General features: G+C 33.3%; 1 protein-coding gene across 1 annotated transcript in view; it reads right to left on the reverse strand.

Annotated features, from left to right (window-relative positions):
* C5 (complement C5) overlaps positions 1 to 11418 on the reverse strand; it is a 75111-nt gene extending 63693 nt beyond the window's left edge. The window contains exons 1-4 of the mRNA XM_081152380.1: positions 11301 to 11418; positions 7576 to 7768; positions 4946 to 5108; positions 1419 to 1489 (exon numbers count right to left, since the gene is read on the reverse strand). Coding sequence (XP_081008506.1) covers positions 1419 to 1489; positions 4946 to 5108; positions 7576 to 7768; positions 11301 to 11365 — 492 coding nt within the window. The 5' untranslated portion in view covers positions 11366 to 11418. The remainder of the gene's footprint in view (positions 1 to 1418; positions 1490 to 4945; positions 5109 to 7575; positions 7769 to 11300) is intronic.
* Positions 11419 to 12392: the final 974 nt, after the last annotated feature.

The raw sequence follows: 12392 nt of genomic DNA on the forward strand, positions 1-12392 counted from the left end.
ATAAGCTTCCTATTGTGTGTGGGTTGAAAACTGTTGAAATGAGGTTTCTTATTTTCTTTGTACTACATGTAGGGGTCTGGTCTGCCCTTAACCCAGACATTTACCACTATATGCTGTGATTGTGAAATTCATGGTTGGGATGTTAAGGTATTTTTGTCTCGAGTTACATAGGTCCATTTTGAAAAAGAATTAGAATTGAAACTAAATATCTTCTGGGCCGATCTTTATCCCTGCAGTCCACTGTGCACAGTGCTTCTAAGATGATCTTTCTCGAGTACTGTTTTCAGGACACTCTCTGTACACTGACTCCTCACTGGTCTGGGATCAGACTCCTCAATCCTCTCTTCCTGGGCCAGCTCTTACACAGGACAACTGACATCCATTCTTCCTCGTGTGGTGTCAGGATTCTGCATCACTCAAGTTCAACCATGGAGAGGGACAGGAGGTGGAATAAATAGCATCTGTGCATATGCTCTAGTATTTTCTGACAGAAAAAGGGCATTTGAGCTGACATTGCCTCTCCTTCGTTCTCTTTGAGACTTCTGACATCAGTCAGCCAGTTTATGCACTATCCTCATTTCTTACTTCTTCCTGCTGTCATAGCTAAACTCATGCTATATATTACATGGGGAGTTCTTCATTATTTTTAAAAAACCTATGGATATTCCTTTCATTAAGACCCAGGTCAAGCTTTCCCTTACCTATTCTATTCCAGAAAAGGATTACATCATCCTTCAACCTCATCCTTATTTTGTCTTCCCTCTGAGCTTATGTGTCATTTGTCCTACTGTACAATTAGGAGAAAAGGTGCTGCAGGCTATAGTGAAGGACGATTACTAATACACCTACTGTTAATAGGTGAACAGTTATTTCCCCACAAAAATTTTGTAGGGTTGTAACACAAACTGGGTAAGACCATGGGAGTTTATTGCACATGTACATGTCATCTGTTGTGTGTGTCATGGCTAATAAAAGGTTGATAACTGCTCATCTTTATATCGTGGTTTAGCACTATTTTTCACATGTGTTAGTATATTAGTTACTAAACTCTAAGTTCCTTAATTGTAAGTACCATGGATTATAATTCTTTATCTTGAATTGTACAAATAAAAAAATCTCATAATAGGTATTCAATTAATTCTTAGTGATTGATGGATGTTCTTAAAGAAAGAAATCATGAAGTATATATTTAAATGATTTAGTTTAAAATCATAAGTTGTTGAGATTTAATTTTCATGAGTTCTTTACATGTGCCTATTTAAGAGGTATAGACCTATAGTGTTATACTCACAGAAAGTGTTCAGTCACCATTTACTGAGCATTGAATGAATCAGTATGGTATTAGGGTAGGGTTATGAAATAATGTATCTTATCCTAAAAATGAGTTAAATTATTATTTAGATAAATAACATACTTACTGTGAAAGTTAAGACAGTTTCTCTTTTGGCTGGCTTCAAGTCATCATTCAGTGAATAAACTCTAACTTTTACTGTAAGAATAATTGATAGCATCAAAAACTCTGTTGTGTTTACAAGAATATTTTGGTTTTTAACAATAATCATCCTTAAAAGAGCTGAGTCTCATTAAAATAAATCAATGCACCATCAATACACCAAAATCCACTTTTAAAAGAAAGAAAAAGTTAGTCCACAGATATATAAATTACTAATGAGTCTTTTCTTTTAAAGAGAACCCTTTTGGATTCCTTTAAAGAGTCAATTCTAATAAATTTAGATTACATTTCACTTTGTTAAAAAATATTTACATACAACTTTTTTAGAACACATATATAGTATAAAATTAGGTACATCTGTAATTAGGCCATTGTTTATCAAGAATTTCATAGTAGCAAAATAGTAATGTCTACCGCATGGTTATATAGGAATGTAATATATTGTCTCATATTAGACTTGAAGATTTTAATGGAAAATTAAGTAGTTTGATTCAGACAGTATACACTCTTACAATGCCCCAAATTAGCTCTTATTGTTGCTAAAGGAAACTTTGAATTGCATGGTTTTGTTGTATTTATTGAGCCAGATCCTACAATTGTCCTCTCATTGTTAAAAGAATAATGTTAATGGCTCACCCAGCTGGGCGTGGCTCAGCGGTTGAGCGTCGACCTAGGATCCTAGGCGATCCGGGTTTGATTCCCTGTCAGGGCACATGCCCGGGTTGCGGGCTGCAGCCTATCAATGACTCTGTCATCATTGATGTTTCTATCTCTCTCTCTCTCCCTCTCCTTTCCTCTCTCTGAAATCAATAAAGATATATTTAAAAAAAGAATAATGTTAATGGCTCAATAATGACTAGTTCTCTTCAATTAATTTCTTTCTGTCAATTATTAGATCCCCACCTTTTAAACAAACACATCTGCTTCATTGTGCTGTGAGAACTAAATGAGACAAAGCTTTTGCATAGCTTGGCACATAATAACTAATCAAAAATGTTTATTATTTCTATTTTATTATTATTATTTCTATGACTACTACTGTGTAACCAGTTTGTGTCTAGCTTAGAAAATTAATTATGTCTCCAGAGCAATGGTGTATCGGAGGCAAGATCATCAATAAATTTTTGTGCCAAAGTTATAGCTTTTGAGTGAAAAAAGTATTAAGGGCCTTCAATGTGCAGGTACTATGTTAGGCATGGAGATATGTGGTGAAACAAATCAGACATGGAGGTCTTCTAATGGAGTGGAGGAGAGAGGTAAACACGTGATCACACAAGTATATGTAAAAATCCAGGAATGACAGGCACTACAAAGTTCACTTCCTGGCTGTCTGGGAGGGTAGTCAGGGAGGTCAGAGAGGGCTGCCCTCTATGGGATGACATGTAAGGGTTGAGTAGGAGTTAACAAGGCAATGGAGGGGCATGAATGTACCAGGCAGAAAGGTACACAGGCCTTAATATGGATAGGAAAATGGTGTGAGCAAACAACTGAAAAGAGGTCAATTTGGCTGGTGTCCACAGGTGAGGTGAAGCACGGTGGATGATGAAGCTAGAGGGGAAGGCAGGACACAAGCTGTATGGAACTGAAGGATTTTGGTCCACAGTCTAAAGTCCTTTATCCTAGAAAGCTTTGAAGATTTGAGCTTTATCCTAAAAATGCTTACTAAAAGTCCTTCAAGGATCTTTAGATTAAATGTGTGTATCAGGACATTAGAGCTATAAATAGCAAGATTCAATCAATTTTAAAAGAATTATTTTTAAGCATTTCTTTTTCTTCTGTATATATAAGGCTTTGTGTTACTCTACAGATTAAATAATGGAAAACACTTTGTCCCTGTGCTTAGTCTGTGCTAAGCACTGTTTTAAGTGCTTTACACATAAGAATTCACTTACTTCTCACAACTCCATGAGGTAAGTTCTATTATTATTTCCATTTTATAGATGAGGAAAGTGGGACTCTGAGAGGTTGAGTAACTGACGCAAGGTCACAGAGCTAATAACAGCCCTAGCTGGGATGTGAACTTAGACAATTTGGCTCCAGAGTCGGCTTAGTGGAAACTAGAGGAAAGTTCTCTAGTTTTCCTCTATGACTAGAATAGGTGAAGACACCAAATCTTCTTACAGTAAAGTCCTGACAGAGAAATAATAGATGAGTCTGTTCTTAAGGAAAGCCATGATAGCTAAGAAAGTTCCAGGCTCTGGATATCAGACTACTTATTGGACAAAGACTGAGGACCCTAAGTGGTAGGTAGTGTCAATAACACCCAATTAATGAAGAATCCTCTAATACTGAAGGACAGGGCAAGGATATAATTGTTTCTCAGCATGGTTATGTTCAAGAGGACCCAAGCTTTATGGGCAGAGACTATCTTCTAGTATACCAAGTCATATTGTTTGAGTCAAGAGATGGTACTATTTTGACAATGATATTCTGTCCAAATCAAGAGCAATCAATATTCCACCCTCTCTAGGCCTTTCCTTTCTGAGCTGATCATAACAGGTGCTCCTGCTGAAATGGTAATGGGGTAGCCTGTTCCATCCCACTATTGTTATCATCACCATCAAACAACATTTAGCAAACATGTGCTGAGTGAAAAGTTTTACAACAAAGCTGGCTGGGTCTGCCTCTTTTCCCCTGTCCTTCATCAGTGATATCATTATAAAAACTCCATAACCTCCCCATCCCACACATAGTTCTCTCATAATTCCATCTCTAATGTGCTCAGAAGTCATTGATGATGAGAGCGAGATATGGAAGAATCAAAGACTTGCAGACACTTGAAAATATTTGGGCAGCATTCACACTTTTCTGTATTTTACTTTTGGTTCACTGGGAATAAGTCCAGTCATTCTTCAACTCCAGAGTTTTGACGGACTATCCTGCCCTTTCCCTCTCTAACAGAAGAACCATGAATATAAAACAGTGCTCTAATAGGAACTTTTTTAGGTAGATTCCCCTTAGAAAAATAATATTCATATATTTCTGTGATCTAGTTTATTCTTTGCTTAAACATCTGATCTTCTAGGGTTAGATTTGTTTTCTGAACTTGAGGATTAGCTCTAAAGTAATACTTTTCTAATGAATGTGCCTCTATAATAAATTATTTTCCCATTGCAAAAATTATATTGGCAATTACATCTTATACTTGTTTAATAAGATATAACACAACATTTCACAATTTTTAAAAAACTTTTTTCTACACAGAAATAACTGATGGGGCAGACAATGTAACTGTTGATTTTGCAATTTACATATGAATTTAAAATTTATGTTTAAAAATAAAATGTAAGTGTAAAATTAATTTTATTTAATTGTTTAGCAATTTCCATATGCATTTAAAATTAACATGGTTTTTATAAGTGTAAAAGTCATTGGGAATTGAGACTCTTTTAAACAAGTTGAAATCCTATCCCCACTTAATTTCAAGTGTTAAAAAGCTCTACAGTAGTGTCAATTGTCCTCCCCAGGAAAAAGAAGCATCTTATACTCTACCTGACTGTTGTGGAGTGTAAACAGGTTTGTCTGTTTGAATGAAGAGAAATCCATTGTCATTGGTTATTGGCATTTTTTTTGATTTTGAAAAATGCTTTGATACAACATCCAAATACACGTGTGAAACTTCATTCTGTTCTCCAGACAATTGTTTGGGTTGTATCTGTAACAGAAAATGTTGATGAAAAAGAGTGTAATAATAATTTTAAAGTTATAAAACATGTTGACTTTCTAATTACCACTGTAATCTCATTAGAGGGAGAAATAAGTATGTGTATTTAATCATTTAAAAAGCAGTAGGGGAGTCAGAATAGTAAATAAATTTTGCCCAAAGCCCTTCAGTGTTAAATACCATAACCAAAATTTAGCTTTACGCAATTAAAAGTGTTTCCTAAATGTTATATGCATTTAGTAAAACTACTTAAGTTATAGAAACTCTGTTAACAAACTTTCACTTCATCAGCTTGCTGGATTAGCCTATGGTCTCTATTTCCTCCCTTCAACAGCCTGGCTGATGTCAGGACACTGTATATCTATATCCTTCTTCTCCCACAAGTTGAACTGCATGCTTTCCATTATTTGTAAGTAATTGTAATTATCCACTTTACATTGTATGATATGCAAATTTAATACATAAATAGTAATAAAATAAGTACTTCCGTGAAAACTTAGGCTTTGGACACAGGATAAAAGTTAATCACTAAAATCAACTGCTGTAGAATTAGATTCTACTTTTTTTGGAAAAAGTAGAAAAAGTTTGGAAAACACTAAAAATCCATAAAGATTCTGCACTCAGATTCTTTGCAAGTGTCTAAGTTCTTTGCCCACTTCAAAGAAACAGAAACTGTAGAACAAAGATGATCTGTTAAAGGTGTGGCACATAATAAGATTTGGTGTTACAATCAGTGGGCCTCCACTTAAAGAAAAGACCTTGGCACAATATCAAACAATTGGCAAATAAAGATACCTTATAATGTTAAGATAAAATTATATGCTTAAGATATGCACCAATTTTTATGATTTCTCCACTGTAATCTACTTTCCAATTAACCATCCAAGTTAGCGCTGTTCAACAGAACTTTCTGTAATGATGGAAATGTTCTATTATCTATGCTGTCCAATACAGTGGCCACCAGTCACATGTGGCTATTTGAGCACTTGATATGTGGCTAATGTGACTAAGGAACTGAATTTTTTATTTTTGTTAAATCTGATTGATTTAAATTTAAAGGAAATAACCTTATGTGGCTAGTGGCTACCCTGAGTCACATCAGATATGAGTGTATCTACTGAAAATAACACTTTGGGAGATGAATTTTAATTCTCTTTTAGAAAGAGAGAGGAAGGGAGAGAGGGAGAGAAGGAGAAAGGGGGAGAGAGGGAGAGAGTGAAGAGAGAAAAACACTGATTTGTTGTACCAGATATTTATATTTATGCTTTCATTGGTTGCTTCTTATATGTGCCCTAACTGGGGATCAAGCCTGCAACCTTGGTCTATGTGAGGAAGATGCTCTAATCAACTGAGTTACCCAGACAGGGCCTGAATTTTAATTCTTCATAGAGCTAATAAGTGAAGTATTTGTTAAGAGATTAGAGCACTTACCACCAAAAAATTAATGAAAAAATTCCTACATTCTGGAGGACTTCCAATGTTGACTTTTTATTATTTATAATATAATAAAAATTATTTTTATTACAATGTTACTTAAATATGTACAAACCTAAAATTATGTATAATCTTATGCTTATAATTTTTACATAATCATAAAATCAAAATAAATTTTCAAAATAAATGAAAAATGGCTAAAAAATCAATATAACTATAATTTTAAAGTCTATACAATTTCAAATTTTAATTCCTTTTAAAGAACTCACTTTTAAAGAAACAGTGGTATAAATGAACCCCCAAGCCCTTTCCAGGTCTTTGATTTTTCTGGTTCTTGATTTTTGAATTTTTATTGGAATTTAAAATAATATTTTGGTTATATTTATTGACTTAGCTGAATAGATAAAAAGTATGAAAATTATTTTAAGTTATCAGAATTTTTAATAAGAAATGAGTTGCAAGCACTTTCCTAACCAAGCTATACTATAATATCTTGATAGAAGAAAAAGTTATTTGATCAAGGTTGTTTTTTTCTATTAACTACAGGCTGTCAATGAGAGCTATTCACTTCAGAAATCAAAAATTTATTAGTTTTGGGAACTATAGTTGTAGAGTATTGGAAGTTAAATAAACAAATGTCCAATAGCACCTATGGCTTTCTGTAGGCAATGCTTTACAGATCAATAAGTATATTCATATTTCTCTATTTCTTTGTAATGATAATTTTCACAGAAAACAAGTACTTCCAAATCATTTTCAAATATTTACACATCAGTGCAATTTTATTTTCCAATAAAAACATTACAATTTACATGCATTGCTCAAAAAATAGACACAACTCTCCTATTAAGAATTTTCTGTTTGCTTCATGTTATCAATACTGACTGACATACATCATCTAATAATCACACAAAGGTATGATGGTATAAATGATCAAATCTCTATGTTATCAACATTCAAACTTGGAACATATTTTATTGAGAATATTCTGTATGTTTAAAGAAAATAAAGGATAAATACATACTGTTAGGATTGCAGAGTTTTGGAATTCATTTTCTGTGGATAAAGTAACAGAGGCTGAAGCATAACTGAATTTTTTATCAGGATAACTTTTAATGGAGATCACTGCATCAAATGCTTCGGTGTATCCATAAACTTGAATTACAATATTTTCAGATGCTCCGACCCGAAAAACTTTTGGTGCTGATAAGACATACCTGTTGAAACAGTAAAAGAGAGGGACTGGTATTTCTATATGACATATTTTGTTATGCTTCTGACTTTTTTCGTCTCACTGGAGATATCCAATTTAAATTAGGCGTATTTTCTCAACTTAAAAGTTATTTTTAAATTAAAATTTGTGATCTGTGGTCATTTCAGCATCGTTTCCAAGAAGAAATAGCTTGAAATTAGGACTTGAAAAATATGTACTGGAGATTCAGTTAATATTTATTTTTTCATATGTTTTTGTTGATTTCAGAGAGAGGAAGGGAGAGGGAGGGAGAAATAGAAACATCAATGATGAGAGAGAATCACTGATTGGCCGTTTGGCACGTCCCCTGACCTGTCCCCTGACTGGGAATTGAACCTTGACCTCCTGGTTCATAGGTTGAGCAAACAATCACAATCATACAATAATAATGACAACAGTAACTTAGTTGTCATAGGTTGAGGCTCAACCACTAAGTCATGCTGGGCAGGCTTAGTTAACATTTAGAAAGGTAGTAATAGCACCTTCCTGAGCTACTACAGCAAAGGAAGACTTACTGGTATTGACTAGAACATGTAAATAGGGTTACTATTTTTGCCGATGAAGAAAAAAGCAACATAGTTAATGAATTCTAGCCCTGCCATCTACTGGCTGAGTAACCATGGTAAAGTCACTACTCTTCTGAGACTAAAATAACTTAACTGTGAAAATATCACCTTCTTTACCAGGTTGTGGTAAGGATGAAATAAGACTATGTATATGAAAGCACTTAGCATGCTTAGAACTCAATAAATGTTAAGATTCATTAATTTCACTAAATTATCTTAAAGAAAGTAATCTGAGAAGTATTGGTGTTATACTAGTGAGGGGATTTTTTAAAAGGATAGAATAAAAGTGAGCTTGGAGAAATACATTTGAAAATGGAAGTAGTTATAGAGTCCTTAGAGAGCAAACAATCACAATCATACGTAAATAATAATGACAACAGTAACTTAGTTGTCATATGTGAGTCTGTATTAGCACTTTACATACAATTCTTTTGATCTTTTAGGCCAGAGATGTAGATACTATTGTTTTCTTATTTTACAAGTGATAAGAGGTTAATTTGACTAAGGTCACTAGGCTTATAAGTAGATGAGGAAGGGCTATTATATTCAGGTCTCGGTTGTGTTAAACGGAAATCAAAGTTACAAGCTTTGTTCACAACCACACAGGCTGTTACCTCAGTTTTATTTTTCATGTGATTATACAAGAATGAAAATGAATCTATGTTTTGAAATAAAATCTTTTAAATATGTGATTTTCTTCATTGTTTATTAAAACTTAAAAACATAAACTAGGTTATTAATTATATATCACAAAGTAAATAGTTTGAATAGTGAGAGCTACTTCTGTTATTAGAAAAAAAGTGTTTCAACTCAAAAGGTCATAACTATTGACTAATTCAAGGGGCCTAAGAGCTCATCACTTCATCTGGCAGAATTATTGCAGGCTCCTGTCAAAATTATATTTAAAAAGTCTTTTCAAATCAGGAAGTCTTTAGTAACAATGAAATTAATTTGGAAGCAATTAAGTCCTTTAAAACATCTGGCAGTTCTACATGACAACTAATTTGGAACCATTTACAGGCAAATTGTGAAACAGAGAAAAGAATCTCTAGAGTTCCAACCGTCATCTGATTTCTCCATGTACTTACCCATGAACAGCAGAAAATAAAAAAACTTTAGTTTTGATGATAATAAGGTACATTTACAGAAATGTTACAATATGCTAAGCACTGTTTTAAGTACTTTATACATATATAAACTCAGTGTTGCTACAACCACTCTGTGAGGAAGGTCTTATTACCCTCATTTTACAGATGAGAAAACTGATTATTTACTCGCCCAAGGTCACATAGCTAATAAATTATAGAATTAGGAATTAATCTTGAGTATCCTGTTTCCTGAATTAACACTTTCAATTGCTGTACTACACTGAATTTACCAAGAGTTTTGCAAATTTAGGGGGGGAAAAAAGGTATTTTAATTTTAGTATTCTTAGAAATTTTATATTTTTTGGTTTATTATTGTTTTAATTTTGAATTGTCTATGTGGTAATGGTGGTGAAACATAAAATATTCAGTGTTTATAACTCTCTAAAAGATGGCTCTGGAACCACCCTTTGTATTTTGGTCCTTATCGATTTACCAGTAGCAGCACAATCTAATCTAAAGAATTTCATACTTTTTCTTATTTTCTTTCAATAGTTGCAAAGGAGCAGGCCTCTGAGCTTGCAGGGGGGCAAAAATGTCACTTTGGCCTCTACCTGGAATGTTCTTTCCCCAGATATTTACAAAGCTTGCTCTCTTACTTCCTTCAAGTTTTGTGTAAGTCCCTTAAAGAATGGTGATGGGGAAAAAGAAAAAAAAGAACCTTATCTGTCCACATTTTCAAATGTTCCCCATCATTTTTTTATCCTATTACTCTCCTTTGCTTTTTTCTTCATAGTATTAATAACCACCTGACCTTATTTACTCATTGGTTCATTCATTCATTCATTCATTCATTCATTCATTCATTATTTGCTTCTCCCACTAGAATGCAAATGGTACACTCTTCTTTTTTCAAGATAAAGAGAGGCAATGCTCATTAGGGTCAGTATAGTGTAGTAGAAAGAATTCAGAATCAGGGGACCCAGGTTCTAGTCCTAGTCCTACCACTTAATCTCAATCTCTCTGAACTTCAGCCACTTGTTTTTAAAAAATGAACAAATAAATACTACTAAAGGTACTGGGGTAATTGTAGCAATGTAAGAAAATCAGATTTATGACATCCTAAGTACAGATTTATATCCATAATATAGTTTACATATTTATACACTTATGACAAACTGGGGAAAAAACTGAAATGGTAAAGAGGTGTCCTTAATACTAGTCCTGCTTCTGTCTCTTTAGCAGTGTGACCTCTGGCAAGTCACTTCCCCTGTTTGCACTTATCCTCATATGTGAAATGAGTAGGTTCAATTTAGATACTCTCCAATTTCTTTTCAATGATGCTATTTCTAGATATAAGATCAGCATTTTAAGACATTGTTTAAAATACACAGTATTTCAATAATACCCAACATTGTGAAGAATGAGCTCATAAATATAAAAGTAATTACAATAGTTTTTCAAATCACTATTAGAATTAAGCCCCAAGTAACCCTTGTTTTACTATGCACAATATATAGAAAACAAATAAAACTATGCACTTAATATAAATAAGCAATAAATCACAAGAAAGTTTGTTATTTAGAGTTTATTTTGTGCTTTTTCAAAAGGAATTTGAATAATCACTTATGCAATTTTTAAAAACTAACAATCCCATAAAAACTGTCATGTTGTTAGCTATTCATCAAATCAAAATACTTCCATGACTTTCTCATTCAGATGAGACTATTCATTCGGTATTCTCAGATGTAGAAAGTAATTTTCAAATTAACTCAGTCAACTAATTTTACTTTTCACTCATCACAACTAAGATACACTGAAAATAAAGATGGGTTCTTGTACTTACGTTTGTTCCTGTCCCCAACTCTTCCTCAGGAAGATTAAAAAACAAAATATACCCCAAAGGCCCATGGCTGGAGACAGCAGTAAACCATGGGTATAACCTTTTTGAAGTAACTCTCCTTTTAAATACACCCAGCTTAAAGAATTTGAGTAAATTAGTTTACTGGTTAATTATTAATGTCAGAAAGAGGGACTCCTAAGTTGGAAAATTAAAATAGGAATTGAAGCAACCTTTAACACCCAGGTATAAAAGTAGAAGATATTTTACAGGGATTTAAACCTGGAGAATTTATTTTAATTAATACAAATTAAGGGATTATAATATGGGAGTTTAGCATTACAGTGAATGGCTTAAAGCTAGAAACCGGTAAGTCACATTGCCTTTGGCCTTTCCTCTTTTGACGAGGGTAATTGCTCTGCTGTTATATCATCTGTTAGCATCTAGTTTAGACAGGGCTTACTAGGTGGTCTTTCTAGAGAAGTCCTGAGCAACAGTTTTGTTAGCACTGGAAATGGCCTAAGGATAAGCTGAATCTGCAAAGGAGGTCTATGGAATAGTTCCTTGGTCTATCCCAGTCTAGAAAAGAAGCTGAACATTAGGTGGAGGTTAAGATTGTGATGGGCAATGAAAATGCCACGATGAGCATGCCAGTATCATTCTTTAGGAAATAAGTAACGAAATACTTTAGTATTTAGTAGGGAATGGATATCCTCCAATATCTATTAATTCATACACCACAAACAAAATTTATATCCATTCAGGCACAAAATATCTTTCTTTCTTTAAAAAAAAAATTAACTCATGTTAAACCTTTCAGTGAGGATCTTAATATAAGAGCTCAAGAAAAACAAAGCTTCCTATAACAAATGAGTCTAGTAATTCATTTAGAAGGAAATAGTAATTCATTTAGAATGAAATACAACTTTAAGATTTTATGATGTTTTATGTTCAATAGAAAACTTTTTATTTACTACTTTCCTTTTATTAACACTATTTCTACCTTAGTACATAGTAAGTACTCTGTTTTAAAATAATAAAACAGATTTCTCTAAACATTATTCTATAATTCAGATGTTTTATGGTCCCACTGGCATT

The sequence above is a fragment of the Miniopterus schreibersii genome (assembly GCF_964146895.1).
Source record: "Miniopterus schreibersii genome assembly, chromosome: 11".
Lineage (NCBI taxonomy): Eukaryota > Metazoa > Chordata > Mammalia > Chiroptera > Miniopteridae > Miniopterus > Miniopterus schreibersii.